Source organism: Phragmites australis, chromosome 13 (genome assembly GCF_958298935.1).
Source record: "Phragmites australis chromosome 13, lpPhrAust1.1, whole genome shotgun sequence".
NCBI lineage: Eukaryota > Viridiplantae > Streptophyta > Magnoliopsida > Poales > Poaceae > Phragmites > Phragmites australis.
Genome location: NC_084933.1, coordinates 29,320,901 through 29,348,110, shown reverse-complemented (window position 1 = coordinate 29,348,110; position 27,210 = coordinate 29,320,901). Strand labels below are relative to the sequence as shown.

Sequence of the window (27,210 nt, the reverse complement as noted above, 5' to 3'; positions counted from 1 at the left end):
ACTTTCAAAAACTTTATTCGTCCTCTCCAGATGTAAGATCTCAAGAGCGAGAGTTTTGGAGATATATTCTTCCGTTTACCGGTGCACGCCGACGTTGGGATGGAATAGACTATAATTGCAACACAATCGAGAGAGAAATAGATAAAACTCTAATTCTTATATAGACTCACGTAATGAGAGTGTTTCCAATTTAAAGTTACTTTCAATTAACAGTCTATGTTGTATATGTACCTAATGAGTGAAGATATTTGCATATATAGTGAGAAAATATCTCATTTCTCTACCTCTCCACAATATAAACCTTTAAGATTTATTAAAAATTATTACATAGGCTGACCTCAATAATTCTAATAGTTGAGTGATTGAATGAGTACATCACATACTCCGGTTTGAGTATCACACGCTGCCCGTAAGAATGGCAAAACATGAATCCAAAAGTGACCCAAAACGTCGGCACGAATGAGGCAGCACTGATCGCGTAGAGCATCGGGTCCGCCGCCTCCTCGCCGCTGCCTTCCAATGGAGAAGCGCCTGGTCCGGAACTGGAAGCGCACCTGCTTCTCCGCGACGCCATGTAAAAGCCTATGTTCCCTTCGTAGTTGCTCACATCAAACAAGCCGAGCTGGCTGGCGTCTGGCACGCACCCTGACAGGTCCTTGTACGCCACCAAGAACACGACTAGCGACAACAAGCGGGCCAGTTGCCACGGTATCGCCCCTCTCAGCAATGTCACTACTGCAGAAATGCACCGAGAACCCCCTCACGGTCGCAGCTCAAACGTTTTACTCCTTACGCTTCCAAATCGAAATCAAGTTTCAACTCAAAAGTCAAAATTAAATGTCCTAATTGAAAAGCTTCCAACCATGAAGGCCCTCACTAACTAGCATGTATATCATGGAGCAACATCATGACTACAAGATAGTTAAAAATCGCTCTGTAGTCGAGTAGGATCATGAGGTTCATTGCATCATGAAGGAATCTGAACTCCTCAAATCAATGTACCCGATAAGTTTGTGGCTAGAGGCGTCGTTGTCAAGTTACCTCCTTCGTGAAGAAACTTTACCACTGTTCTAAAGCACAAGAGACTAGAGATTACTGTTGAGAGTTTGATCGCATCTCTTGATATTGAGGAGAAAGCTCGGGCTAAGGATGTGAGTGTAAAAGGAGGCGAGGGACAGACTAGTGCCAATATGGTGCAAAAGCTCTTCCACAACAAGAACAAAGGAAAATATAATAAGCCAAACAAAACTACCACCTTTAAGAAGAAGATGAATACAACAAAATTGTCTCGCTTTGTGTGCGGTGAGATTGGACATTTCATCAAGGATTATTCAGACCGCAAGGGAAGAAAGCCTCTACAAAAACAGATCTCAAAAACTGCTAATGTGGTGATCATTGGCGAAGCTAGAAATGAAGTTGCAAGGTATGAAAATTTACCTTCTGTGTTTTCAGTATTTCAGTCTACCAATTGGTAGATTGCTATAGTGACCAATTTTCATGGTATACTGATATCTCAATTTTCTCTTCTTATTAGGTCGCCTATGATTCTTTCGTCCTAATGGAGAATGGGTCACATGCTTCTATTCGTGGTGTTGGTACGGTAGATCTGAAGTTTACTTCAGGAAAGATCGTGCATATGTGGAACGTGCAACAAGTCTCCATAATGAACAAGAATCTAGTTAGCGGCTTCTTTCTCTGTAGAGACGGATTTAAGGTGGTGTTCGAGTCCAATAAAATAGTAGTGTCAAAGCATGGACAATTTATTGGTAAAGACTATGAATGTGGAGGCTTATTCCTTTTTTGCTTTCTGATTTCAACAATAAGTATGTGAACCATATTTGTGGCAATGTTAATGATGGTGCTAGTGTTTGACATTCGTGGTTATGTCATTTGAATTTTGGTTCTATGACTCGATTTTACAGCATGAGTTTAATTCCAATTTTTCTGTGGTCAAAGGTTCTAAGTGCTATAGTTATGTGTAATCAAAATAACCTCGTAAGCCCCACAAGGCAGATGAGGAAAGAAACTTGGCACCACTAGAACTCATATATTCAGATCTGTGTGAAATAAATGGTGTGTTGATAAAGGGTAGAAAAAGATATTTCATGACTTTGATTGATGATGTGATTAGATATGTGTGTTGATTGTAGAGCCATTAACAATATTACTATATGATATCATCATCTTATTCCTAGGCTAGATGACATGTTTGATGAGTTGAGTGGTTCTATAATTTTCACTAAATTGATTTGCGAAGTGGTTAACAAGGTATACTTTGATGATATCTTAATTTATAGCAAGTTACATGAGTTGTACTTTAATCATCTACGTACTATTTTCAATGCTTTGAGAGATACATGTTTGTTTGGTAACCTTGAAAAGTGCATCTTTTGTATGGATTGAGTATCTTTTCTTAGCTATATTGTTACTCCACAGTGAATAGAAGTGGATAAAGCAAAAATTGAAACCATAAAGAGTTGGCCAACCCCTGAGACTGTTACTTAAGTGAGAAGTTTTCATAGTCTTGTGGGTTTCTATCGGCACTTTGTGCGGGATTTTAGTACCATTGCCGCCGCATAAAATGAATTGATAAAGAAATGAGTGGTTTTCAAATGGGGACCTGTACAAGAAAAATCATTCAAGTTGTTGAAAGAGAAACTTAACCACGCTCCTTTACTCCAACTCCCTGATTTTGGTTAGACTTTTGAGCTAGAGTGTGATGCTAGAGGGATTAGAATTGAAGGTGTGTTGATTCAAAAAGGTAAACATGTTGCTTATTTTAGCGAGGAATTAAGTAGACCAAGTCTGAATTATTCTACTTATGATAAAGAACTGTATGTTTTAATTCGTGTGCTTTAAACTTGACAACATTATCTATGGCCTAAAGAATTTGTTATATATTTTGATCATGAATCGCTGAAACGTATTAGGATTCAAGCTAAATTGAATAAACAATATGTTAAATGGGTCAAATTTATTGAGTCTTTTGCATATGTCATAAAGCATAAGAAGAGAAAGGACAATGTGATTGCTAATACGCTTTCTAGACGTTATACCATGTTATCTCAACTTGATCATAAGATTTTTGGTTTAGATACTATTAAGGACTTATATGCTGCTGATTTAGACTTTAAAGAAGTGTTTAAACATTGTAAAGAAGAGAAAATATAGAATAAATATGTGCTAAATGAAGGATTTCTTTATTGTACTAACAAGCTATGCATTCTAGCTATCTCCGTTCGTCTTTTGTTGTTACAGGAGACGCATAGAGGAGGATTGATGGCACATTTTAAAGCAAAGAAGACTGAAGATGAGACGTGACATCGAGCACTACGTTTTATGTTGTACCACTTGCAACAAAGCTAAGTATCGCCTAAATCCACATGATCTTTATATGCCTCTTACTGTTTCTAGTGCACTATATGAGGATATTTTTATAGATTTTATTTTAGGACTGCCTAGGGTAATGAGGGGGGATAGCATATTTGTAGTTGTGAATAGATTTTCTAAAATGACACATTTTATACCTTGTCATAAGAACGATGATGTAACAAACATAGCTGATTTGTTTTTTAGAAACCGTTCGACTACATGGAGTGTCTAATAATATTATCTCGGATCATGACACAAAGTTTTTGAGTTACTTTTAGAGATCACTTTGGAATAAATTGGGGACGAAGCTGTTGTTTTGTACTACATGTCATCCCTAGACCGACGGGCAAGTAGAGATTGTCAACCGTACATTATTGATCATGTTACGGGCTGTTCTAAAGAAAATTTTGAAGATGTGGGAAAAGTGTTTATCGCATATTAAATTTTCTTACAATAGGTCGGTATACTCTACCACCAAGGTAAGTTCTTCCAGGTAGTGTATAGATTTAATCCCCATGTTTCTATTGATTTAATATCTTTACCTACTTTTAAAAGAATTAATTTAGATGCTAAAAAATATACTGAATTTATTCTTAAGTTGCATGAAACAATTAAAAAGAATATAGAGAGCATGACTTAAAAAATATAGGATTGTTGAAAATAAAGGTAAGAAGGAAATAAAATTTAAATCGGGTAATTTAGTTTGCTTTTATTTGAGGAAGGATAGGTTTTCAAAACTAAGAAAATCAAAATTAATGTCTAAAGCTGATGAACTATTTAAGATCATTGAGAAAATTAATGACAATGCATACAAATTGGACATACCTATAGATTTTAGAGTTAGTTTCATATTTAATATTTCAGATTTGAAACCCTACTTGGGAGAAGAAGAAGAGCTTGAGTTGAGGACGACTTCAATTCAAGAGAGGAAGGATGATGAGTCCATGGCTCCTTCGGATATGACCAATACCGCTAATAATCCTCAAATCATACAAGGTCTAATTATAAGGGTCGTGCATGACAATTAGACCACCATGTGAACTCGTTTCTCGCTGTTTATTCTTCTTTGGATGGATTACTACTAAATTCTTGTGATGTTTTATTGCTTATGAATGTGAAAAAAAATACCACAACTTTACCCGGATGTCACCTCTTGAATGCCAAGTCTACTCGGACTCGAGGTTAAGCTCTAGTCGTAGTCGTGATTGTGGTCAAAGTCGTGGTCGTGTATCAGGACAACACATCATTAAAACAAACATAACTCTCTCATACGAAGTCTGTTTTAAAAGATCTTGTACATTTTGAAAAGCTTAAGATGATCCTTTTCCAATGGATATGACATCGACTAAATATTCCTTATAGTTTAGTCAGAGTCAAAGAAATAAGATGATATGCTACCATTTTGGACCTAGTTGGGTCTTATAATAGTATCGGGGTCGGAGTTCAGGTTGTGTACATATTTTTCCACAGCTGCACAACTCTAGGTCGACCTCTTCACGCCCCCCCTATAAATATACACTAGTCGTCATAATTTAGACTCGAGTTTAGTTTCGATTATTCTGTTTTAAACAGTTTTACCATTTATCGGTTTGTTGAATCCCAACTCGAGTACTTCATTGGTAATTAATAGTATTTAGATTGCATATACATGTTCTTACTTGTATTCTCGATTCGCTGGCAGGAAAAGCCTTCTTGGCGAGGTCAACCGTGTCTTGGCACGGTTGATAACCATGGAGTAGTGGTGCAGTAGTTGTGAGAGTTCTTGATATGTTCTGATCGGAACCTTTAAATCATCAACGTCGAAGCTCCACCAAATTAACTTATCATATTATCTACGGAAGATCGGACATCCTCGCATCAATGTGTCTTCTTCTACAATGACGTCTTTGAACTACCAACCGATGTCAACGACATGGCATTCCGACCCACCAACAATGTGTCCTCTGTGACTAGGAACAGGAAATGGCGGATCACATGATCGTCAGTTGCAGCTTCGCTAAGCAAATATAGTGAGATGCACTGGGATAGATAGGGTTGCAGTGTGCGCCATCACCACATCACTCCACCTTCGATTGGTGGCAACACCTACGCGCGGCCACCTGAAGCCACACATGAAGAGAATTGATTCCATGGTTATGCTGGTGGAGTGGCGAATTTGGAAAGAGTGAAATGCTCAGGTGTTCAACAGGATGACAAGCACGGTAGCGTAGCTTGTCACCGCGATCAAGGTTGATGCGGCACTTTGGATGGTGGAGGGAGCTAAGGACCTAGCTGCTTTGAGACAAAGGGTAATTACGCAGTCCTAGCTATCTCGCTTAGCCTCTCTATATTATGATGTTTCTTAGTATAATCCTCTAATGTAAACACTAGAGTTTGGTGAGCACTTGGTGCCTCATGTTGTAAAGTCATTTGTACTTTCTTCTTTCTTCTTCTTAATACAACTTTATGCAACTCTCCTGCATATTCTTGAAAAAAATGGCGAATATGCTATACGGTGTTAGTACAACCAAGTTTTCATTATCACAAAAGCGAGAAAACGATAAAAAAAAAATTGGACCGTGATAAAAGTGATATTTTATTGGATTCATTGGCATAGAACACAGAGAGCAAATGACAGGAGTATTGGCCATCATACATTAGAGTCCTAGTCTAGCGACTTGTTAAGAAGAAGAACTAAAACTCGGAACAGCGTGGATTTCGACCGCCGCACAGCAATATCATCACTAGCACGCCTTGGCCTTGCACGATGGAGGGAGGCGTCGTGGGAAGATCAGGTTGTTTGGTATGGAGATTATTAGTTTCTCTTCTTTGGCATCCATGCCTTCTTTTGCTCCTACCAACACAAGAGATGCTTATGCTTCAGACTGGTCAAAACGAGAAGAAATTAAATCGAATAAATGGATAAATATCAAAGAAAGCACGCTGACCTTTCACCGTTGTGCTGTTTGCACTCACCTCTCCCTTGGGTATGCCCTTGTTCAGTTTTTGGAGCAAGGGGGAGCCGTTCCTTGCCCTTTCTATTGGAGCATGTCTTGCAGCAACAAGAGAAAGTAATACAGTGAATATAGCTAGGAGAATGGCAACGGTGAGGGCTGGGTTTGAAGGCATCTTCGACACGACCTTGAGAGAACAAGGCCAGCTTTTATACCCATCCAACAGCATCCTTTTCTACAAAACTTTAATCCCTAACAGTCACTGTAATACTTGTTTTCTTCATAATACCTATGCCAATAGGTGGAATCGATATGTTCTAGATTCCTATAAACATCAACTGTTCACTAGGAGGAACAAATACCTTGTTGACTCTTACGATTTTTAGGATTCAAGTCTGCTAGCTAGGCATGATCACCGCCCAACTAATGCTAGATAAACATAATGTTGGCAGCTGCAACAGAGAAGTAAATCCACAAGCATATGATACATACTGCAACGACATAAGCTCTTCAAATTGATGTGAGAGAAGATCTTAATAAATTTATGTGAGACTATAAAGCCAATCTAAATGTTTAACAGAGAGAGAAATATACAGTGGAAGCACGTAGAATACCTGCCAATCAAAACGTCCAATTGGTGTCCAGATGTGGTTTCTTGGCATAGCTATTTGTGATCAAGTGGTTTAATTTATGCCAACACAGTGAAGATTGTTTGCACGATGGTGCAGATAAGCACAAGACCTGTCCCTAATGCAGCTAAGGCCAACCATGGATTACTGAAATGATTCACCCAGAGCCATGCCATCCATCGGTTCAAATGACTCTGTTAGTGTGCTTCCATTGCCCAACAGAGTGACTAAGGTCCTGTTTGGTTGGATTTTTTCTGTCTTTTGAAAAGCTCAACTAAACAGGCTGCAGAGAAGCTGGTTTTTGAAAAGTTGAAAAATTAATTTATGAGAAAATGAATTAAAAGCTGAGAAGCCGGTTAAAAGAAGCTTTTCTGGCTTTTAACGTGCTGAGAAACTAAAAATTTATTAAAAAACCAATAGAAAAAAAACCATCGGCCGTCAGTTAGAAACCAACTTTTCAATTCAAAAGCTAAAAATCTCAATTCAACCAAACACAGTCTAAGTAATACTTGTCATTGAAATCGAACACAACATCTTTATTGAGCATGGTAAATAAATCTGACACTAGCTTGTCACTATCAAGGTGATGGACAATGATTTCTCTGTCAACAAGCAGTGTTACATCTTCTGGCATACTAATAATCTGTGACATGAACACAATGTAAGCCGTGAAGTCATCACCAAATTGTGGACAGGTTTGCTCAAATGCAATGACATTCCTGAAAAGACTGCCCGCATATTCGAGGCATGGAATTTCGATTGAACCATTGCTAAACTTAATGTCTAGTAGAGAATGAAGATCCAGATTACCATACTCGCGTTTCTTAAACTTGACCCCTGCCTCTATATATTGTGCTACTCTCCGCCAGAGGTTTAGCTCATGACCAGACTGTAGGGAATCCACCTGATGTCCAAGTGACATAATTTGCTCATTGGCCTCAGGATGATGACCAAGTTTAAAATACCTCCGACCAAAACTAAAAAGTTTGCAAATATTATGAGGTTCCACCTGATACTGATGGCCATTATCTACCTTCAGATTGGGCCTAAAATACATATGGCACAAGTGGAGCAAATGTTGAAAATACTCCAGCCTTACAGATCCTTGGATTGCCTTTGGATAAAAACACAATGCAAGTTCCACGTATTTCTTCAAGTCATCAGTAAGAGATGAAGCCAAATTGACATAACCTGCAGCTAGCTCATACAGTTTACTAATAATGAAAAATGGGATTTGATTTTCCAGCAAGAACAGATCATGATTGATGAACCGTTCAAACTATAGTCCAGCTTGGTCGTCACTTTGACCATCTTCATTTGCCTCCTTCCTATCAGTTTGGACATCTTGACGTGCAGTTTTGCACATTGAGTTTTGCGTATCAGTGCTTGTGCGGCGAGACATTTCTTTCCCTAGCCTATTCTCATTCTCGACAACTACTTCCTCAAGAGCACATGTCTGACTCTCAACCTGCTGTAGTTGTGCTAAAATTCTTACCGTCAAGTAAGAGCATCTGCAGAAACTCCTCATCATTCATACCCACAATAACCAATGTCACTGTTTCGGTCAAGCCCCGATCTCTTCTACATAATGGCACGAGTGCGTGCAATCTCTAAGATAAATTGAGCCGGAAAAGAAGAAATTAGGAGAACACAGTAACCGGGGAGACCGAAGAACATCAGAGCGAGACTACAAACTTGCACCTAAGCTGTTCGACATGCGTCAAAACTTAGGGTGACCAATGCGAGCAATACGAGGAGGGAGATAAGAAACGGCAGCCTATGCCTGTGAACGGGCGGGCAGAAGGGGCGCAAAGTATTCAGCCAGCCGAGGCGGAAGGAAGGATTGAGCACCTGCGGAGAGGCACATCGGGATGGGGAAGAATGAAGATCAGTTCTACTGAACTCCCAATTTTTTCGTCGCTACTTCTCAAACCCGGTTCTTATCTCATCATAGAGCAACATGTCTTGTTCAAAATTCAAAATAAAAAAATAAAAAAATAGGGCCGGTGGGTTGACTGGTAGCGGGTTAGCTTGACAATTATTTGCCCTTTCTAGCTACTCCAATTGCAACCGAGCTTGTGGCTTACCGGTAAGATGTAAGAGCGTATTTTATCGATTTGAGGTTTGAATCTTAATTCGAATTTGGATTTATATCCGATTAAAAGGTCTAGACTCCGAGCAAGAGGATTGGTGCTTAAAAAAAACCCACTTCGGAACCGTAGCAGCCGGCGGGTGGCCAAAACCGAGCCTTTATGGATCCAAATTTTGTGGGGCTACCAGGATCGCGAGATCTAGCTCATTCCATTTCCAGTTCTCGTCCTCTCGATTGCATTTGCGCAGGATAAACACACAATTTGGCCGTTTGGGTCGTGCGTGCCCTCGGCTTAGCCATTCGGCTTTGATGCGCGGTCTGGTCAAGCTCTTCGTATTATGCTCGGCATAGCCATTAGTTCTACTCAGCTCCCTTTTGACACCTCCTTCTTCCCAACAACAAAGTCAATCAACTGAGCAGCTCGGTTGGCGAGGGTATTTATGGTGAAACTTATTAATTTGGGTTCAAGTTTAAACTCGTATTTATATTTATAAAATGATGTATATATTCTTAACGTTTCAGTGTCTTATTAGTATAGAGAGTAGAAGTTATACTTCTTTCGTCTTAAAAAAACTTGCTAAAGGCCTAAACGATTACCCCACAGTCCGTTTGAAGTCAAGATAAGAATCGATCTAGAGATAAAATGTACATATGTAAGATGGGCTATTCTTGATAATGCACTATTTATTCTTTATGATTTAGGTTAGGCTCTGTTTGTAACAAAGGAAAAATAAAGAAATTTTAAAGTTTTGAATCCTATAGAAAATATTCCTATGAAACCATATAAAATAAAGAATTGGACCTCTATAATTCCTATGGAATAGCTTGTTCATAGGAGTCTTAGGATTTTTAGCATGAGATCTAACCTCATGGGAAAAAAAATTCTTGATTCTATCTCTCTTCTCTAGTTCTTGTGTTTTTACTTATTGCATCCAAACGTTTCACTAAAAATTTTCTTACATTCTAGATTCCTATAAGATTACAAATGAGAAACTCCAATCTTGTGTTTTTTTTATTCTTACATTTTCATAATCATGTATTCCAAAGGGGTCCATACGGTGTGACTGGTTACCTATATGAATCTTACCCTTATGTATTGTATATGTAGGCTTAGGTAAAACAAGTTGAGCGGAATCATATTTGTTAAAAAGAAAAGTGTTTGGCTGGTTGTATTTATCGGGACATGCTGAATTGAGTTTTTATTTGATTAACCGAATCTGAGCTCGTATGTGCGGATGCAGGAATTGAGATTGTGAGTGGTTGCTCGTGTGAACGTAATTTTGTGACACTGACATGTAAGCTTACTTGCATGAGCGGATGCAGGAGCCTGCATCCACCGAATCAGACTGTGGAGGGAAGCTCGAGGCCAGATTGTGGACGTACATTTGTATCTGTCAGACCAGATTAAAATAGTGCATACGAGCAACCAAACATGCTTCTCTTTGATATTATACGCATTCGCTGAGCTAGATTTCCTCTTGTACGAGCAGCCAATTAGACCTTTAGGGTGTGATTGGTTTCCTGCATGTGGTGTTACCCGTATGAACTGTATATGTAGACTAAAGTAATGCAAGTTGAATGGAGTCATGTTTGTTGAAAGAAAGAGTGTTTGGTTAGTTGTATCTGTCTGGACATAGTTTCTGTTTGTTTTATTGAATTTAAGATCGTATGAGCGAATGTAAGAACTGAGATTCTGGTGATTGCTCGTACGAAAATGATTTTATGACACTGTCAAATAAATCTATCTGCATAAACGAATACAGCAGCCAGAATCAATCAAATCAAACTACGTACATTCATTTATATCGATCAGATCATATTAGAATAATATATACAAACAAATACACTTTTATCTAAGACACTATACGTGCACGGAAACAAATACACTTTTATCTAAGACACTATACGTGCACGGAGCCGAGATCCATTAATACGGTCAAGAATCACCTCCTAATGTTGGTCCTCCGGTGGTGTAACTTTGCGTGAGGTGAGTGCAACATACTGATCGACCAGCCAGATCCCAATCTCGTCGTGCACTCGAACCGCCTCCTCTGCCGACCCAGACGCCATCCATCTCCACGACCGCCGCCACCACCGCCACCTGCTGCTGCTTCACTCCATCCCGCTGTCCCCACCCCCACCGCCTCCGCTACAGCTCACCGATGACCACCCCGTCCGCGCCGCCGCCCTGCCCACACCTCGCCGCGTACCGCCTCTCGTCGCGCCCGCTCCGCTTCCTCCGCCGCTGCCTCCGCGTCCGCCCGCTCGGCCGCCCCGAGATCCGCCGCGATCCGCGCGAGCTCCCGCGCTGCTCGCCCTGCGCCGCCGCATCCCCGCCCTCCCCCTCCCGACTCTACGCCTGCCTCTCCTGCGCCGCCGTCTTCTGCCCCTCCCACGCCGCCTCCCACGCCGCCGCCTCCGCCCCCGGCCACCAGATCGCCGTCGACGTCGACCGCGCCGAACTCTTCTGCGCCGCCTGCGGCGACCAGGTCTACGATCCCGATTTCGACCATGCCGTCTTCCTCGCCCAATCCTCCTCGCTCCTCTCCTCCACCGCCGCCGCCTCCCCATCCCCGGCCCCCCGCAAGCGCCGGCGCGTGGACTACCGCGCCTGGGCCCCGGATCCGACCGAATTCGCGCTCATGAGCTCCGCCGACCCCACCACCTCCGCGTCCGCCGCCGCGCCGGCGGGGCTGCGCGGGCTCAACAACCTCGGCAACACCTGCTTCATGAACTCCGTGCTCCAGGCGCTCCTACACGCGCCGCCGCTCCGCAACTACTTCCTTGGTGATCGGCATAACCGATTCCTCTGCCCGCGCCGCACGCCCGTCAGACACCGGGCCACGGAGGCCGACGCCGCCAAGGTCGCGTGCCTTGCGTGCGATCTCGACGAGATCTACTCCGCTGCCTTCTCCGGAGAGCGCATGCCCTACAGCCCCGCCAAGTTGCTATATAGGTCTGGACTCTGGATCTCGAGTGGATCTCGCGCGCTACTCGCAACGGTTGATGTCCTTTCGGGTTTATAACAGCATGCTGTCTTTCTTTCTGTTGGATCCATTGCGTATTGAAAAAGTTAATATAATATATATGTTAATTAAATTTACGCGTGGTGTATTGTAACCGTTTTATGTGTGTTGGGGGATCTTGCCTGATATGTTGGATTGCAGAGATAGTGTTCTTTGAATGCTATGCATTGAAACTGTTTGCACTTAGATCAGGATCATGCAAATTGCAAACGGAACTATTTAACACAAAATGGAATGAGCAGAGGGTGTGTAACTGAAGAGGGAGACCTATTTAGCATTATGATGTTGTAATGCTAGAAAGGGAAAATGGTTCCACATTTTGCCAGGTGCATTTTAAGCTATTCTGGGGCACTTCCTCTACTGTCAATTGGATTTTTCACAATTTCTCTGTTTGAGGATATCTGAATCATATGAATTGCATGATTTAGTTTTAATTTTGCTAGTCTTCTACGAGATTGAAAATAGATAACAATATGTTACATGTGTTTATTCTAGCTCCTGAATAAGAAAAAATAATTTTATTCTGATTATGGAGTATGATTATGATTTTTTAGTTGGTGGCAGCATGCATCGAACCTTGCAAGCTACGAGCAACAGGATGCACATGAATTTTTTATCTCCATCCTTGACCATATCCACGAAAATATAAAGGATGTTCAACACAAGTCACATGCTCAAGGTAGTTAGCTTCTCTCTTGGTACTCTCTGAATCAAAGACCTTTGCATATGTTGACTGAACTGAAATGTGTATCAAGTGGCTAAGTATCATGTTTTTATTCTGTATTGCAAGTTAGTTCGCTCTTGAGCTATAATTTGGCTAAATGAAGGTAAAAACATATTCTTATATATAGTGTTCTGTGAGGCACTCAACAGTGCAGTCAGATCCATCTGTTAGAATAGCAGAACTTGTGGATACACTAATTACAATGTTACTTGTTGGCCCCACTTCTCTTTGGAGGACAGCAATACAGCAGGCTTGCACCAAAAAACGCAAACAGGAAAAAGGATAGTCTTCCTGTATTATTAGGGGAACTAATCGGGCCAATATTTTTAGATAAAGTGGAGAATAACTTTCTTGCTTTTGATTCGCTGGACTACTATTTATATCGAGGAAAAATCTCAGTTAATGGTCTACTCTAACAATGTAATTTGTTTTTGTTATAGGCCATGGGGACTGTTGCATTGCCCACAGAGTGTTTTCTGGTATCCTGAGGTCAGATGTCACCTGCACAAGCTGTGGATTCACATCCACAACTTTCGAACCCTGTATGGACGTCTCCTTAGACTTGGATGCTGGACATAACAACTCTCTTCGTGTTGCAAACACAAAGCCGCATGTTCGCAACGGGGAACGGAGCTTGGCTGGTGTGAATTCCAAGGTAACAACACTCATGAGATGTTTGGAGCGGTTTACAAGGGCTGAGAGGCTTGATGCTGAGCAGAAGTTCTTCTGTGAACGTTGCAATGAGAGGCAAGAGTCCCTGAAGCAAATGTCCATTCGGAGGCTTCCATTAGTTTCCTGCTTCCATATTAAGAGATTTGAGCATTCGTCAGTCAAAAAGATGTCAAGGAAGGTTGACCACTGTATTCAGTTTCCCTTTTCCCTTGACATGGCACCTTACCTGTCATCTTCTATTCTCAGAAGTAGGTATGGTAACCGCATATTTCCATCAGAGGCTAGTGATGCAGATGCAGTTTCAGAATTGTCATCAGAATTTGAAATATTTGCGGTGATCACGCATAGTGGTAAACTGGAAGCTGGCCATTATGTGACATATCTCAGGTTAAACAATCACTGGTACAGATGTGATGATGCCTGGGTAACCAGAGTTGAGGAGCATACTGTCAGAACTTCTCAGGCTTACATGCTCTTCTATGTGCAGAAGACGCTTTACTACAAAGCCTGTGAAAGAGCAGCTGCTGTCTGAACACATTGATGGCACTACTCTACACCACCAGGAAAAGTAGTAATCGAATCAGATACATATATAGTTCCATCAAGAGGAAAAATGCTTGGCATTTTCACAGCACAGCCATCGAGACAAATGGTGGTCAAAGCTTTTGCATTCTCGTTGACCTATAGATTCAATCAGAGGGGGCGTTTTTGGCGATTTTCTTTACAGCCAGCTGCCTAAAGTGAAGATGGTCCAATTTTGTCTTGAATTATCATATTATCCTGATTAATGGATATCTTGTGGTGATTTCGATAAAACTGAAGGAACTTCAGTATTTGATACCATTGGTGGTGAGGATGCTCTAACCAATCGTGCTGGTATTTAACATTGGATTGAGCAAGGAGAGAATTGAAAAGTTGTAGAAATGAGACAAAAGGGAACCGGATTTTTCATGTGTTCCTTTCCGTAATTGCATGCTTGCTCTGCTGAAGGTAGAGTTTTCTTGCTGATATCGATCATTCTATAACGTCCCTTGCTTTTTGTTTGTTCTTCTTGTGCTTAAAGGATGAGCCGAAAGATGTAGTTGTCATAGTATCTACCAATTTTGGGCTCTCTACTGCCCTTGGTTTTTTGTCCACTGTACCTGTCCCAGTTCAGTAACTAGGGCGTGCGTATATGGTCGTCTTATGAATGGAGCACATATTACAAAGTTAAAACAATATATACAAGGCAAATTCCAGGACTACGATAAGCAGGAACATGGAGCTATTATGTCAGGTGCAATTTCTCTTGGAAATTAGCTAGGATCTCTGATATGAGTTGGTGTTAATCTGACCCGAATCCTAGATTCGGACTCTGTGATTGTGAGGAATAAACATCCTTTCACAGGCCCAGTGCCTGTTTCTTGGACCACAGCTGATGTTGGGACGTAGGGGTTTCCTCTGCTTACAAGCTTAAACCTCAAGCCTGGGCCCAACGGCACCGAGCTACCGAAGTTCAGGTGCGGTTAGAGTCAGTAGCAGGGGAATTTGCGGTATGCGCAGAATAAAACTTTGCCCTGGTAGACCTCATTATACCACGATATAGAATTTTATTATGAATCTATCGAATCAACAGTCACTTCATGTGCCTAGAGCATATCCATCCAAACAAGGCCAATGGCAGAGCAGAAGAAAGCAGCATGGTTCCGCTACAAGGTCAATGGCAGAGATGCCCTGATGCCCATTACTGATCACTGATCATCCTTACAAAGAAATAAAGTTCCTCTGAAAAAAAAATGGTTCCAGGATCAGGTCTGGCTAACTCGCGTGACCTGGTCGGTCGGCCGCTACAATTGACGGGTATTTGGGCAGAAAGAACGTGGATTCTGGGGGGCAAGCAGCGTTGCCACGGATTTCTGCCATCCAAGTACACAATAACAACTTGGAACACGATGCAAAACGAAGCTGGATACACATCAATTTCCTTGGAAGAAGCTACGAGTTATAGAGAGTTGTGATTCTGTTACGTTATGGTTTACCGTGCTTAATTAGCCACGCACTCGTGCTGCAGGAAGAGTGCGGTATCTGCATTCTGCAAACGATCAGGCGTAGCCGCCCCTTTTCTGAAACGAGAAGGAACGCACAGCGCACGCTAAAGCGTTACGCTTTCCATCCAAGCTTCGCTGGCCGGCATGGAGCCATTGCTGTGCCCACTAATACGTTCCTACTTCAACAACTATCGAGGCACCGACATGCGGGTCACACCCATGATCTGGTCCTGCACCGCATGCCAGTTCTGCTTCGCGAATGTTGCCCAAATCTCACCCAACCAGAACCACTGGATTTTTTTTTTGAGGGAAAGTCATCCGGATACTTTATTGGTAATTAAACACAAATTATATGGTTCACAAGTTTGCTAAGAAGAATACTAGGGGATCACCGTCCCAATTACAAGACAACTTATTTAAGAAACAAAACATTGCCACTTAATGAGCGACTGTTTACATCTATTGAACAATATAAAAATTCGACTTTCTTTATACTAGTCATCAGCCCCGCATAATCCGAAAAGACTGCCGCTATAGCGTTCCACCATTAATCGTTGCCATCACATGTAGAGATATCTCTATCGAGTCAGACTCCGCCACAACTCTATTACATCCCATTGTATTTGCCAATAACAGCCATCTCTCATAGTTATAGTCTCCACCATAGCTGCATTTGCAACATGTGGAAGAAATTTAATAAAACGAGTGCACACGCAGACCCGATTAAATAAGCCCCATCGATTGCTAAGATCGTTTTAGCTGCTGCTCCTGCATATTGGAGTATCTGCATTTCTTAACTGTATTGGCGTACAACCCCTTCTGTGCACGCCAACACTCTCGATCATTTTAGTGTACAATAAGCTTCTGACGTGAACGACAGCTATAGCATTCATGAAAGTCACTGCTCAACTCAGCGCACACAAGCACAGAACAAAACTTTCCTGACGGTGGTGAACTTCTTGAGAATCAAGCAGTTGCCTATGCATCGTTGTCGGAAAAGGACTTGTGACATTCATTTCCATATTTTCTTTTTTGGAAAATTAGATTTCCATATTTTCTCATTTATGTTTTGTTGGATACAGCATACAAGACACTTTTTTTTTTACATGCGGCTGTACGTTCGCAAGGGCTACACGTTCGCAAAGGCTAGTATAATTGGGTGTTGGCTCTGCAAAGCTGTAACTATGTGCTGTCGTTTCTGGGATCCAAGGAAAATGAAATGCATGATCCGGTCTCCAAGTTTCATAGACTTTGACTTTTAGCACCGTAAACATCATAGGTTAAGATATATAACATCGCAACATGAAGTTACTCACCGTGTTTCAGTAGATCCTGGACCGTTGTCTGTCAGTTTTCCTCGAATCGTTGGTCTTCTTTGCAAGCCTTTTAAGTTACGGCTTCTTTGCAAGCATTTATGTACAATACTTCTCCAGGAAAACGGTCACAAATCTCCTCAAGTAGAACGTTGCAGCGTACCGTGTAAGCCAGATTACTCCACAATAATCCGGTTAGTTATTGATTGCCATTTGGCGTAAATGTCCACAGCTAGCTTAAATACCGCTAGACTGCTCGAGCGCAGGAATGATAATGCGCACAGTGTCCACGGGCAAAAACATTAATGAGCGTGGATTTGAGATGTATTTTTGCTAGTCTGCATACAGGTTTGATGTTAAACCTAACAAACTGAGAAACACAGGTATCCATCTTCAACAGAAACTCTAAAAATCTATCCTCTATAATACTATTATAGTATTCATTATCATTATTACAGCATCCCCTATTTTATTTTATCTTCAACGGACGCTATATTTTCTACCTTCCATTACTCTATTTCTCCCCTGGACCCACACGCATAAACTGTGAACAGTGTTGCGAGAGTCGTTTTCTGGCTGCAAATTTGTCGTGTTCCTCATCCATCATGCTTACTGTAGCACTCGAAAATACGGTTTGAAGTCTCTGTTGGAGATGATTGCTGCCTGAGATTGAACCCTATTCTACTTATAGCACTCGAAAAGGCAAAAATGACATCTCCGTTGGAGATGATCTTACACATGCTTGTTTCGCCCATGTACATACTCTAAATATATAAGATATGGATCTAAATCATTTCATAATATAGAAATTAGCAATTCTTAGAGTTTCTCTCATCTCATACCTATCTCAACCCCCACCCACACTCATCCACCAACCCGCCACACAGCCCACCCGTTAGAGACACTAGCCTGCTACTACTTATCGCCCTACCCGTCCACCCCACCTCGCTGGACGTTCAAGTCACACCATCATCCCCATCCGCCCCATATCGCCGTCCTTATCCGTCCCATCTTCACCCCATCTCGCCATCTCCATCACCCCACCTCGTTGGATGACCGAATCCACCCTAACACAGCGTCTCCTCTGGCTGACTTGTCTCGGCTCTCTGCTCCTCCGGTCGTGCCCGCCTCGGGAAGACCAAAATAGAAACTTCCGGTGGTAGGTCACCCCCGCTTTACCCCACCACCCCACGCCTCCCCCCTCCCCCCCCCCCCCCCCCCCCAAAAAAAACTGCTGCTGCTCTCCTTGAGGTGGTTGTGACAGTGGGCGCCACTAATATCTAGCTGATTGGAGGTGGTTGTGATATTCTTGATTACCTATAATGCATGATTAAATTTAGATGAAGAGCCTTACTTTACTTTTGGTTGGTTTTCAACTTTTGTTTTTTTAGCATTATATTCTCGAAGTAAAAATGAATTGGTCGCATTTAGCTCAAGACGATTACATAGATACTCTCATCCACAATGATAGTAGTTTTTCTTTTAATTTCTTAGATCGTTTTTGGTCTTTCTAAGTTTAGGCTCCCATCAAAGTTCATCTTGTGAAATGTATTAATTTTTCATTTTAACATCTGAACTATAAACATCCGTTTGCAGTAACTTACTCGGGGGCCTCCCTTATGGTTATATATCTACCTTTGTCATTCCTAAAAGATTTTATATACAATTCGATGAGAAGGCATTCCGGAAGCACTAAAGCTTCAAAAGTCACAAACATATCTTCCTTCGGCGGTAGTGCCCCTTTGAAGAATGGTGAATTTCAGAAGATGTTGGAAATGGAGTCACAAAAAACTATAGTGATCAATTACACTGATGTGGACATTCCTGTACTAGAAGAGACAAAACCACTTATATATGAAGTCACCGGAATTAGTGATGGCGTTTTGAAGGAGCAGCAGCTTTCCACTAAGGAGATTGCAACTTATGGATTGTATCTTTGTCCCTTATGGTTTGTGACAGAGGTAAGTTTCCAATTTTTGCATGTTACTTTGTAATTCTAGGGTGCCTTGTCACGTGCATGCGAATAACTATGGCCATATCGTTGCTGAACGCCTAGATTTCAATCATACAAGCAGTACTTTGACTGGTAGCGGTTACTCATTTTTCTCTTTTGCTGAATGAATGCAGTATTTATCAAATGCGGCGCTTGCAAGAACTAGTGTTGCCAGTACCACTGTACTGTCTTCAACTTCGGGACTCTTCACTCTTTTCATTGGTGTGTTACTTGGCCAAGATTCCATAAATGCTGCAAAAGTTATTGCTGTTTTCATTAGCATGGCTGACGTGGTAATGACAACTGTGGGCCAGACTTGGGCATTCTATGAATCAGAAGCAGGCAATTCTAGGTGAGTGAATTTTACTCTGATAATCACAATTGCTCATGGGTGCGGGATGATGTATAATATTGTTTAGACTTAATTTACTGTGCTTATAAAGCCCTTGGGCTTGCTTGCTAGTAGTACTCAGTTGGTTGTCTGCAACTGACTTGCTTTTCATGTCAAAAGCAGCTGAAAAACATCGAGTGTTCCATTTTGATGTGCACATCGCTTGAAAGTGATGATCATGATTTGAAAAGAATTTTTAACTTTGGGGAGCGAACTCATACTGTACTTCGTTGCTGCTGATTTGTAAGTTTTACAAATGCAGGGTTACACAGAGGACTCTTCTAGGTGATATGTTTGGCCTTATATCAGCGATCGCATATGGCCTATTTACTGGTAGGTTTTTATACTTCTCTGCTTTATTTCTAGTTGATTTTTATGAATTTATATCCTAATTCTTTCAATATTGTTTCAGTGCTTCTCAAAAAAAATTGTGGAGAGGAAGGAGAAAAGGTTGATGTCCAAAAACTATTTGGTTATCTTGGACTTTTTAGTCTTGTTGCTCTCTGGTGGCTTGGTAAGGAGTATTAATTTAACTGAAGTATTCGATTTGAAATATATATTTATGATCTGGAACTATCTTAATCGTGCATGTATTTCATGGTTGGTTCCTATTGTTCTGGTCTCAATATGCAAATATGCTAAAGTTTGTCATGATCATGTTTTTATTTCAGTCTGGCCATTAACCGTCCTAGGCATCGAGCCAAAGTTTTCAATGCCCCACTCAACTAGAGTGGATGAAGTGGTGGTGGCAAATGGCCTAATCGGAAGTGTATTATCAGACTACTTCTGGTACGCATTAAAAGAAGGTTAATGTCTTTTTATATTATTGCACACTTGCAGTAATTAATTGTGACAATGGAACTTGTGGTTAGGGCTCTTTCTGTTGTTTGGACTACTCCCTTGGTGGCCACCTTAGGCATGTCTCTCACAATTCCAATAGCAATGGTTGCTGATATGGTCATTCATGGTCGTCACTATTCATTCAGCAGTCTATATTCTTGATTCTATCCAGGTACGAATGTCCTGCAGCTCAGTATTTTTTGAGCTGGATTTATGTCAAAACCTTGTGTTATTGGCTTCCCATGTTGAATTTTTTATACCTCTGAACTGTTCCAGATCACTGTTGCATGTGTTTGTCATTTGTTTTACCATGTGTACATGTTTTTTTCCCAGGTATTTTCTGGCTTATTTATTGCCAACCTTGCAGATCGCTTTTCACGTTCTCTAGGGCTCTAATTTCATGAAATAAAACAGGTTCTTATTAGAGTGTACATCTGGAAGTTGAAAGTTTGGGTTGGTTAGACAAATACTCCAGAAAACTCTGGTCTTTAGTTTCATGAGGATTGAAAAATGTCAGTAGTTCTTCTTTCCCCTTTGCCCCTTTACACATAGGAAGGGTGAATTTTGCCTTGATGAACAGTGAATGCAGCAGATCAGGAGCATACAATATGCTGTAGCAGCCCTTTGCAATTGTAAATTCTCTTACTACAAAGTGCTTTTCAATTTAAACTACTGTGGTTCTCGGCCATGCCCAAACTGTCATGCTTGCAGTGTTCCTTGATTCCTTGAGGATTCAATTTACTTGCATGTACAAGTCGTACACTTGTACGGAAAAATGCCTGAATAGTTGGAGGCAAAGAATGAATTAACAAAAAGGAATTACATGTTGTCGAAAAATGAATCAACAAGTTGTCCTGTACAGTACGACAGTGGTTGGACGCAACTGGGCTGAATTACTAGTTTGGAATAAAGTGAAAAAATGGAACTGATTGCACCTCGGGCTCGAGCTGGTCGTCCCCCCACCGGAGCTCGCACACGTCTACCTGCGCGGCGGTAAGCCCGTTTGGCCCAGAGGGCTGGCAGCGGCGGCTGCACGTCCGTGAGCACGCAGCTCGTGGCGTTGAGGCAGGCGACGGCAGCGATGCCCGGGAGGCCGGTGCCAGCGCCGAGCTCGACGACGGTGGTGCCCTGGAGCTGGAGCCGGGCGGAGGCAGAGGTGGCGAGGTGGGATGCGAGGACGACGGAGGAGTCCCAGAGCCAGGAGCCGGTGAGCGCGCGGCCGGTGGCCTGGTCGTGCGTGTCGTCGCGCTCGACCACGGACAGGGTGTGCCCGGCCACGACTACGTGTAGCACATCCATTCCGTGGCTGCCTACGTGCCGGTCTCATCTGTTTAATCTCGCCGGCCGCTTTGCTCATATGCGATGTCATTTTTTTTATTTTTTTATTTTTGGCGATGAAGGTTTAGTCGTGCATTGCAATTTCTAGTTTGATGATTTCATAATGTTCGACCGAACGAACATATTCGTTAACTTTTGGCGAGCTGGTGGTTGGTTCTTCTCATCGGATAAATCCTTGGCTGCTTGGCCGCTACATTCTCTAGAATCCATGCATTATGCGAGACCTCGATCAGCCCATGGGTGACATCTCGGATGACCTCTGTCTGCCCCTACGAGACCATGACGACCAATAGGAATTGTAAAAAACTTGGGAACTTCCACGTCTAAGGAAAAGGTCGGGAGCTTGCCGAGATACGTGAGGGAGGAACAACGGCCGGAGATGGCAGCCGGGACTCCCGTGCGGCTGCTCAGGGGTTTGATGGCAGAAATTCTCCAGAAACGGCTCAAAGAAGCAGGCCGCGCTCCGACATGCGGTTGCCGAGCGTTCGCCTTCTTACCGGGCCGTACATGTAGGACTGGAGAGCCACGAACTTGCCTTCGGCTTCGCCGAGTGAACTGCGCCCGCGCTCGTCTCCCGCTAGGCAGCATGCCGTGTCGCCCCGATGACAGGGCAGGATCACAGGAGTACAAGACACGACCCGACCGCACGTTGCGTCGCGGCCGCGGGAGACGCCGCGGCAGTTGCTGGTTGGTTGAGGCGTTGAGCAGCCCACGGGGCAGCGGCCTCTTTGTTCTGCTCGGTGCGGCCAGCAACTGCTCCTGCGTATGCCGTAAGAGGCCGGATATGTATGGGCTTGATTGATCCACGGGCAGAACAGTTTGAAGCTAGCCCGCATCCCGTCACGGCTCGGCACAGCCGCTCACAAAGTCACAAGGCCTAAACCTAGGGATGGCAACGGCAACGGGGCCAATCCCCGTAGGGAAATGTTTTTCTATTCCCGTTCCCATTTAGTTATTGGGGGAAGATTTTTTCATCCTCATCTCCGTGGGGAATTTGCGGGGATCAGGTCTCCAATAAAGATGTAAAATTGAATGATATTTGATTATTTTTATATATTATAATATGTATGTTGTATAAATAAGTAATTTATAGATGTATACGAGGGTAATTAATCCAAGATTGATTAAATATCGTAGTTTAGATAAAAAAATATGAGTAATTTATTATTTACTCTACATAATGTAATGTTTGTATATTTATATACTAAAAAAATATGTATATATGTGATATCGGGGATATAGCGGGGAGCGGGGACGGAGAGCGTCTTCCCGTCCCCGTTCCCATATGAGTTCACGGGGGATAAAATCTCTCCATCTCTATCCTCTAATAGAGAAATTTCCCGCGAAGAATCGGATATCGGGTCCACCTAAACCGAGAGTGACTTGCTTTTTATCAGAAAGGCTCTCCAGGATTCAGCTGCCGTGACCCGTGAGACGTCATGCGTCTGTCCTTCTCCCTACAGGCTTCAATACTGCAGCTGAGATCAGATCAGCATATCAAGTGGCTCAGTCCTTCTCCCTAAACGAAGGGGCGGATCAGGGGCTCCAGCCCCAGAAAAGAGTGAGAGGTGGATGAGCCTCTACTGGCTCCTCTGCATCCACCACTACCCACAGGGTTGATCGAGCACATATATTTTCCCAACAGACGAAAGCTAAAGCAGCTGGTTCTGTTGTTATTCAGTTTGTTGTTGCTTAGCTAATTATGCGCTTAAGGTACTTGAGGCTCGAGTGCTGCTGATTCGGGCATGCAGTGCAGCAGTGGACAACAGACCAACAGGGGCCCCCGTTGCAACTTGCAAAGAATATCAGGAGTCAGGACATGCGTCTGCGCCGATTCTCTGACGTTGTTTGCTCTGCTGGGGGAAGTCGTGGATGCAATGGCTCCCTACCTAGCTCTTGCTAATCAACGGGCATCTGAGAGTGTCACGGCATTAAAAAAAACCGTATATATTGCTAAGCGCTACTCGTATATAAGAAATTAGTTACTCGATCCCATTAGCCATTAAAAAAACAGCCAGAAAACGTAGGTAGCTTACGTGATTAAGCAACTGCTGCTGCAGTTCACATGCAACGCATAACTGTCAGATGAAGTCGTAAAACAAACCAGCCAGCATGTAGTTGACCACGCAACAGTGCTGGACTAGCACCGACGAATCGACAATGCTGGCCAGAAACGTCAAGAGGCCAGCGCGTACGTACTTGACTGAAGAAGAGACACTGGCACATTGGTTGGCTGCACGCACGCATGCATGCACGGTCATTCGATACCCATCGAGCAAGCCAAGCTGAACAGACCTTCGCTGCTGCGTGCTCCGAAAAAATTTCGATGCAAAACGCCTTCTCTTACCGCACCGCTTGTATGCGTAGATCTTAAAATGATAAGATGATATCCACTCAATGCTAATTACATATTTTAACTAGTAAGTATGTAAGATAATTTTTTATTTAAATAAGATAAGACCTATCATTTTAAGATGCATATTTAAGATAGTTGGCGGATTCAGACAGTATAGAATTTTTGTCCGCGTGCTCCGGCGCCTGGCCGACGGATCAGCCCCGCCCCAGCGTCGAGCCCTCCCGTGAACAACTGGACCACGGGCCCCATTCCACGTGGAGGCAGCGGACAACGCACCTGACAGGTCAGCTCCCATGCAGCACGATCGTCCGAGCCGGCGCAACAGGGGACAGGGGCGCCGGCCAGGAGGAGGCGCCCCACGCGGCACCAGCCTCTGCAGGACCCCCTGAACGAGCGGTCTCCCGTTCCATGCGGCGCAGCTGATCCTCCCCACAAGCAACACCTTCCTCTTTCCCTCACGCAAACACAGCCTGCCGCTTTACTGACCCGCCCGGGATCTTCTGCGGCCGTATGCAGGCGGCGTCACCATCCGTCACGTACTAGGCCATGAAGGTAATTACGTTACGCTTGCTCATTGACATTATCGGAGACTGCCTGTTGACGATAGCCACTTCGTACAGTACCTGCTCAGCACATCATTTAAGCTAAGCATCCGTCTCGTCAATGTTCACTGATATCTCTCTCTCGATCTGTCGGCATCTATCTGTATGATGTACTATACCTGAAGAGTGAAGTCTGAGGAGCGAGGAAGAGAGACACCATAAGCCGGCCGGTCCCTCGCACCGTGTTCGTACGTACTTGCCTACGCCCCATGGGCCAGTGAAAGAACCAGAGGGGTAGCAGGGCCGGAAAAGATGCATCGTGCAGGCTGCCCAGTCGCGGGTCGTCGTATCGTAACATGTACAAGGCAATATAGTAATAAAGCAGCACGAAGGTTTGAGAGGCAGAGAAAGACCGGTGTCCTCCAACGATCCATCGATCGGCCGGCCGATCCCTATGGCTTTAATGCTGCCTTTTTGTCCCTTAAAAAGCTACTCGCTTCCGCCTTCTCCTCCTCACGCGCACACCTCACCTTGCCTCTTCTTGCTCCTTGATTGCTTGCTTGCGTTAGCTAGATAGCTAGCTCATGGCGTCTCGCAAGGTCGTGAGAGAGGCTGCCACGAGCTGCATGGACGCGAACACGACGTTCGTGCAGGCCGACCCGGCGACGTTCCGGGCGCTCGTGCAGAAGCTCACGGGCGCGCCGGCGGAGAGGCAGGAGGTGGCGACCGTCGCGCATGCGCCGCCGGCGCCACCGCCGAGGCGGCCGAAGCTGAAGGAGAGGCGGCGCGCGGCGCCCGCGAGGCTGGAGCTCGCGCGGCCGCAGTCGTTCTACTACTACCACCACGGCCTCATGCACTCGCCGGTCTCGCCCATGGACGCCTACGTCCTTGCCTCCTCTTCCTCCTCGCCGTCGCTGTCGTCGTCCTCGTCGCTGTCGCCGTCGCCGCACTCGTCGTCGTCGCGCGGGGTGGTGATAAGCAAGGAGGAGGAGGAGAGGGAGGAGAAGGCCATCGCCTGCAAGAGGTTCTACCTGCACTCGTCGCCGAGGGGCGGCGGCGACGGCGACGGCGAGAGGCCCAAGCTGCTGCCGTTGTTCCCGGTCCATTCCCCCAGGAGTTCCTTCGCCTCCTAATCACTCGTCAGTCGTCACCTGATTAATGAATGAATTCCGGCGATGCTATGTTCATCAATCTCCCTGTACTGCCTACTTGCATTAGTATTAGATGACCCATGAATTAATGCAACTCTTGTTAGTCTTAACTAGGTAGGTTTTAATTTCTAATCTGATTAATCATGGAAGCTTTCCTTTGTGCATGCATGGATGCACATGTGGCTGTAGGTTTCCATGGAAGTTTCAATACACGTTGGAATCATGAGCAGCAAAACTTCTTGTGTTTGTTTACATGATCTTGTCATGTAGCAGGTCATCTTCTGGAAGCCTATGAATCGAATAGTTTTTTTGAAACGATGAATCGAAATAGTTATACTAGTTGCCCAAAAGGTGATGTGCTTTGCAAAGCGAGTTGTTTGAAGTTTCCAACGCATCTCTCGGAGCTGATCTTGTGATCATGTTTGGTCACCGAGTTAGATAGGATAGCAGGAACAGAGAAATGCAAAACCCCATGAAATTAATTGTACACACGGCTTATCTTAGTCATCCATCCTTTACACATGATATTTATATATCTCTTGATTCTCTTAGCTACCTATGACTTTTTTTTATCTATTTTTAATATAAATCTTAGTATAAATAAATAATTCTGATAAGTCATACACTCTGGGAATTGAATGGTGAAGTCTAAGTTTGTTCCCCTGCACATGATTCACATGAACTGCGTATGAAACATCACGATCCCGTCAGAATTCCTCCGCGAATCCCTCGATCCAACCACACCTTCTGAATTGCACACCTGCTTTGCATGAGCGCATCCCCAGTTCGCATAAACGAGAGACCGAACCAGTCCATGCATAGCTAGTTTTTCTTAGCTACCACGGTGGGAGGGCGATGCCTCTCAACCGGATTCCCGTGACTAGCTTCCAGCCAAATTAATTCAGAGCTCAGGTGAGCATGCCATGGTTGCATGCTCATGCATGCCGGTCTCTGACTGACCGGCCCTGATCGACCTAGCGCCGAGCAAACGCTGCAGTGCAGTGCAGTGCAGCATCAGCAATTCAGCACTGCATGCCATGCATACGCATGGACAGCAAGAGCCAGGGGCGCCGACCAGGTTCAGAATTCAGAATTCAGAACTCAGAGGCGAAGCGAGAAAGCGAGAATGGAGGATGGCGCGGGGTATCAATGCGTGGCATGGGCTATTGGCCGGCGGGTGAATGCTGGCGATGGAGCCGAGTTGACATCCAAAGCAGTTATGGCATGGTGCGGTGTGGCGTGGGGCTGCTGGTGGCTGACGATATGGATGTGGTACTGGGCTACTACTGGCTGCTGCTGCTGCTGCAGCTAGCTGCGACAGCTTAACTGTAAACCAGTTCACGCTTGGTCTCAGACTCTCAGTGGTCTGGGTCTGCAGCAACTTAGCTGTGGAAAGGTGTTGCTGGCATTTTGATGCGGCCGGCATCCAATGACCACATTGAGCTGATTCAATTAAGCAGAAATAGGCACTAAGATATACGCCTCATACTTAGAAGGCATGCTTGGAACACAGAAATTTAACAAAGCAAACAATAATAAGAAATATTCCTATAGTATACTAGGGTTAGGCCTTAATCTCCCTAAGATATGATTACTAACCCTTAAAACCGAACACCTTTATTAGTTGCAGAAGCGTGATACTACATGTGCCCCGAGCAACCATTGGTCTTGAAGATGGCTAGGGGTAGATGGTGATGTAGCGTAGTCAGGCGATGTAGTGGATGCCGTCCTGAGGAAGAAGTCGTCGGCCTAGGGTTGCTAATTGTCGGCATGTAGTCGTGGATGAAGCGACGGCAGTCTTCACCACGTTA

At 43.8% G+C, this 27,210-nt stretch overlaps 3 protein-coding genes and 2 pseudogenes across 3 annotated transcripts; 3 read left to right on the top strand and 2 right to left on the bottom strand.

The window, feature by feature from the left end:
• Nucleotides 1-6,993: 6,993 nt before the first annotated feature.
• Nucleotides 6,994-8,469, bottom strand: LOC133889609 (UPF0481 protein At3g47200-like; annotated as a pseudogene).
• A 2,532-nt stretch (nt 8,470-11,001) lies between these two features.
• Nucleotides 11,002-14,465, top strand: LOC133889036 (ubiquitin C-terminal hydrolase 22-like). Its single transcript, XM_062329474.1, has 3 exons — nt 11,002-11,982; nt 12,607-12,731; nt 13,217-14,465. Exons 1-3 carry the CDS (start codon nt 11,189-11,191, stop codon nt 13,978-13,980), a joined length of 1,683 nt encoding a protein of 560 aa, XP_062185458.1. The 5' UTR covers nt 11,002-11,188; the 3' UTR covers nt 13,981-14,465.
• A 3,903-nt stretch (nt 14,466-18,368) lies between these two features.
• LOC133888814 (uncharacterized vacuolar membrane protein YML018C-like) lies at nt 18,369-20,684 on the top strand (the record flags this gene model as incomplete). The annotated part of the gene is made up of 6 exons (XM_062329187.1): nt 18,369-18,749; nt 18,916-19,133; nt 19,435-19,505; nt 19,585-19,686; nt 19,844-19,961; nt 20,045-20,684. Coding segments are annotated over 6 exons (1,020 nt in total), but the record flags the coding sequence as incomplete, so codon positions are not given.
• Nucleotides 20,672-21,311, bottom strand: LOC133889608 (uncharacterized; annotated as a pseudogene).
• Nucleotides 21,312-24,555: 3,244 nt separating this feature from the next.
• LOC133889021 (VQ motif-containing protein 11-like) lies at nt 24,556-25,651 on the top strand. Its single transcript, XM_062329453.1, has one exon. The coding sequence runs from the start codon at nt 24,833-24,835 to the stop codon at nt 25,379-25,381; it is 549 nt and encodes a 182-aa protein (XP_062185437.1). The 5' UTR covers nt 24,556-24,832; the 3' UTR covers nt 25,382-25,651.
• The last annotated feature ends 1,559 nt before the right edge of the window (nt 25,652-27,210 follow it).

What these genes read in the sequence shown, in the direction of transcription:
- LOC133889036 (XM_062329474.1), top strand. Translation starts at nt 11,189, where the DNA reads ATGACCACCCCGTCCGCGCCGCCGCCCTGCCCACACCTCGCCGCGTAC. An exon ending in CCCGCCAAGTTGCTATATAG is followed by an intron (nt 11,983 to 12,606) that starts GTCTGGACTCTG and finishes ATGATTTTTTAG; the next exon opens with TTGGTGGCAGCATGCATCGA. An exon ending in ACACAAGTCACATGCTCAAG is followed by an intron (nt 12,732 to 13,216) that starts GTAGTTAGCTTC and finishes TTTTTGTTATAG; the next exon opens with GCCATGGGGACTGTTGCATT.
- LOC133889021 (XM_062329453.1), top strand. Translation starts at nt 24,833, where the DNA reads ATGGCGTCTCGCAAGGTCGTGAGAGAGGCTGCCACGAGCTGCATGGAC.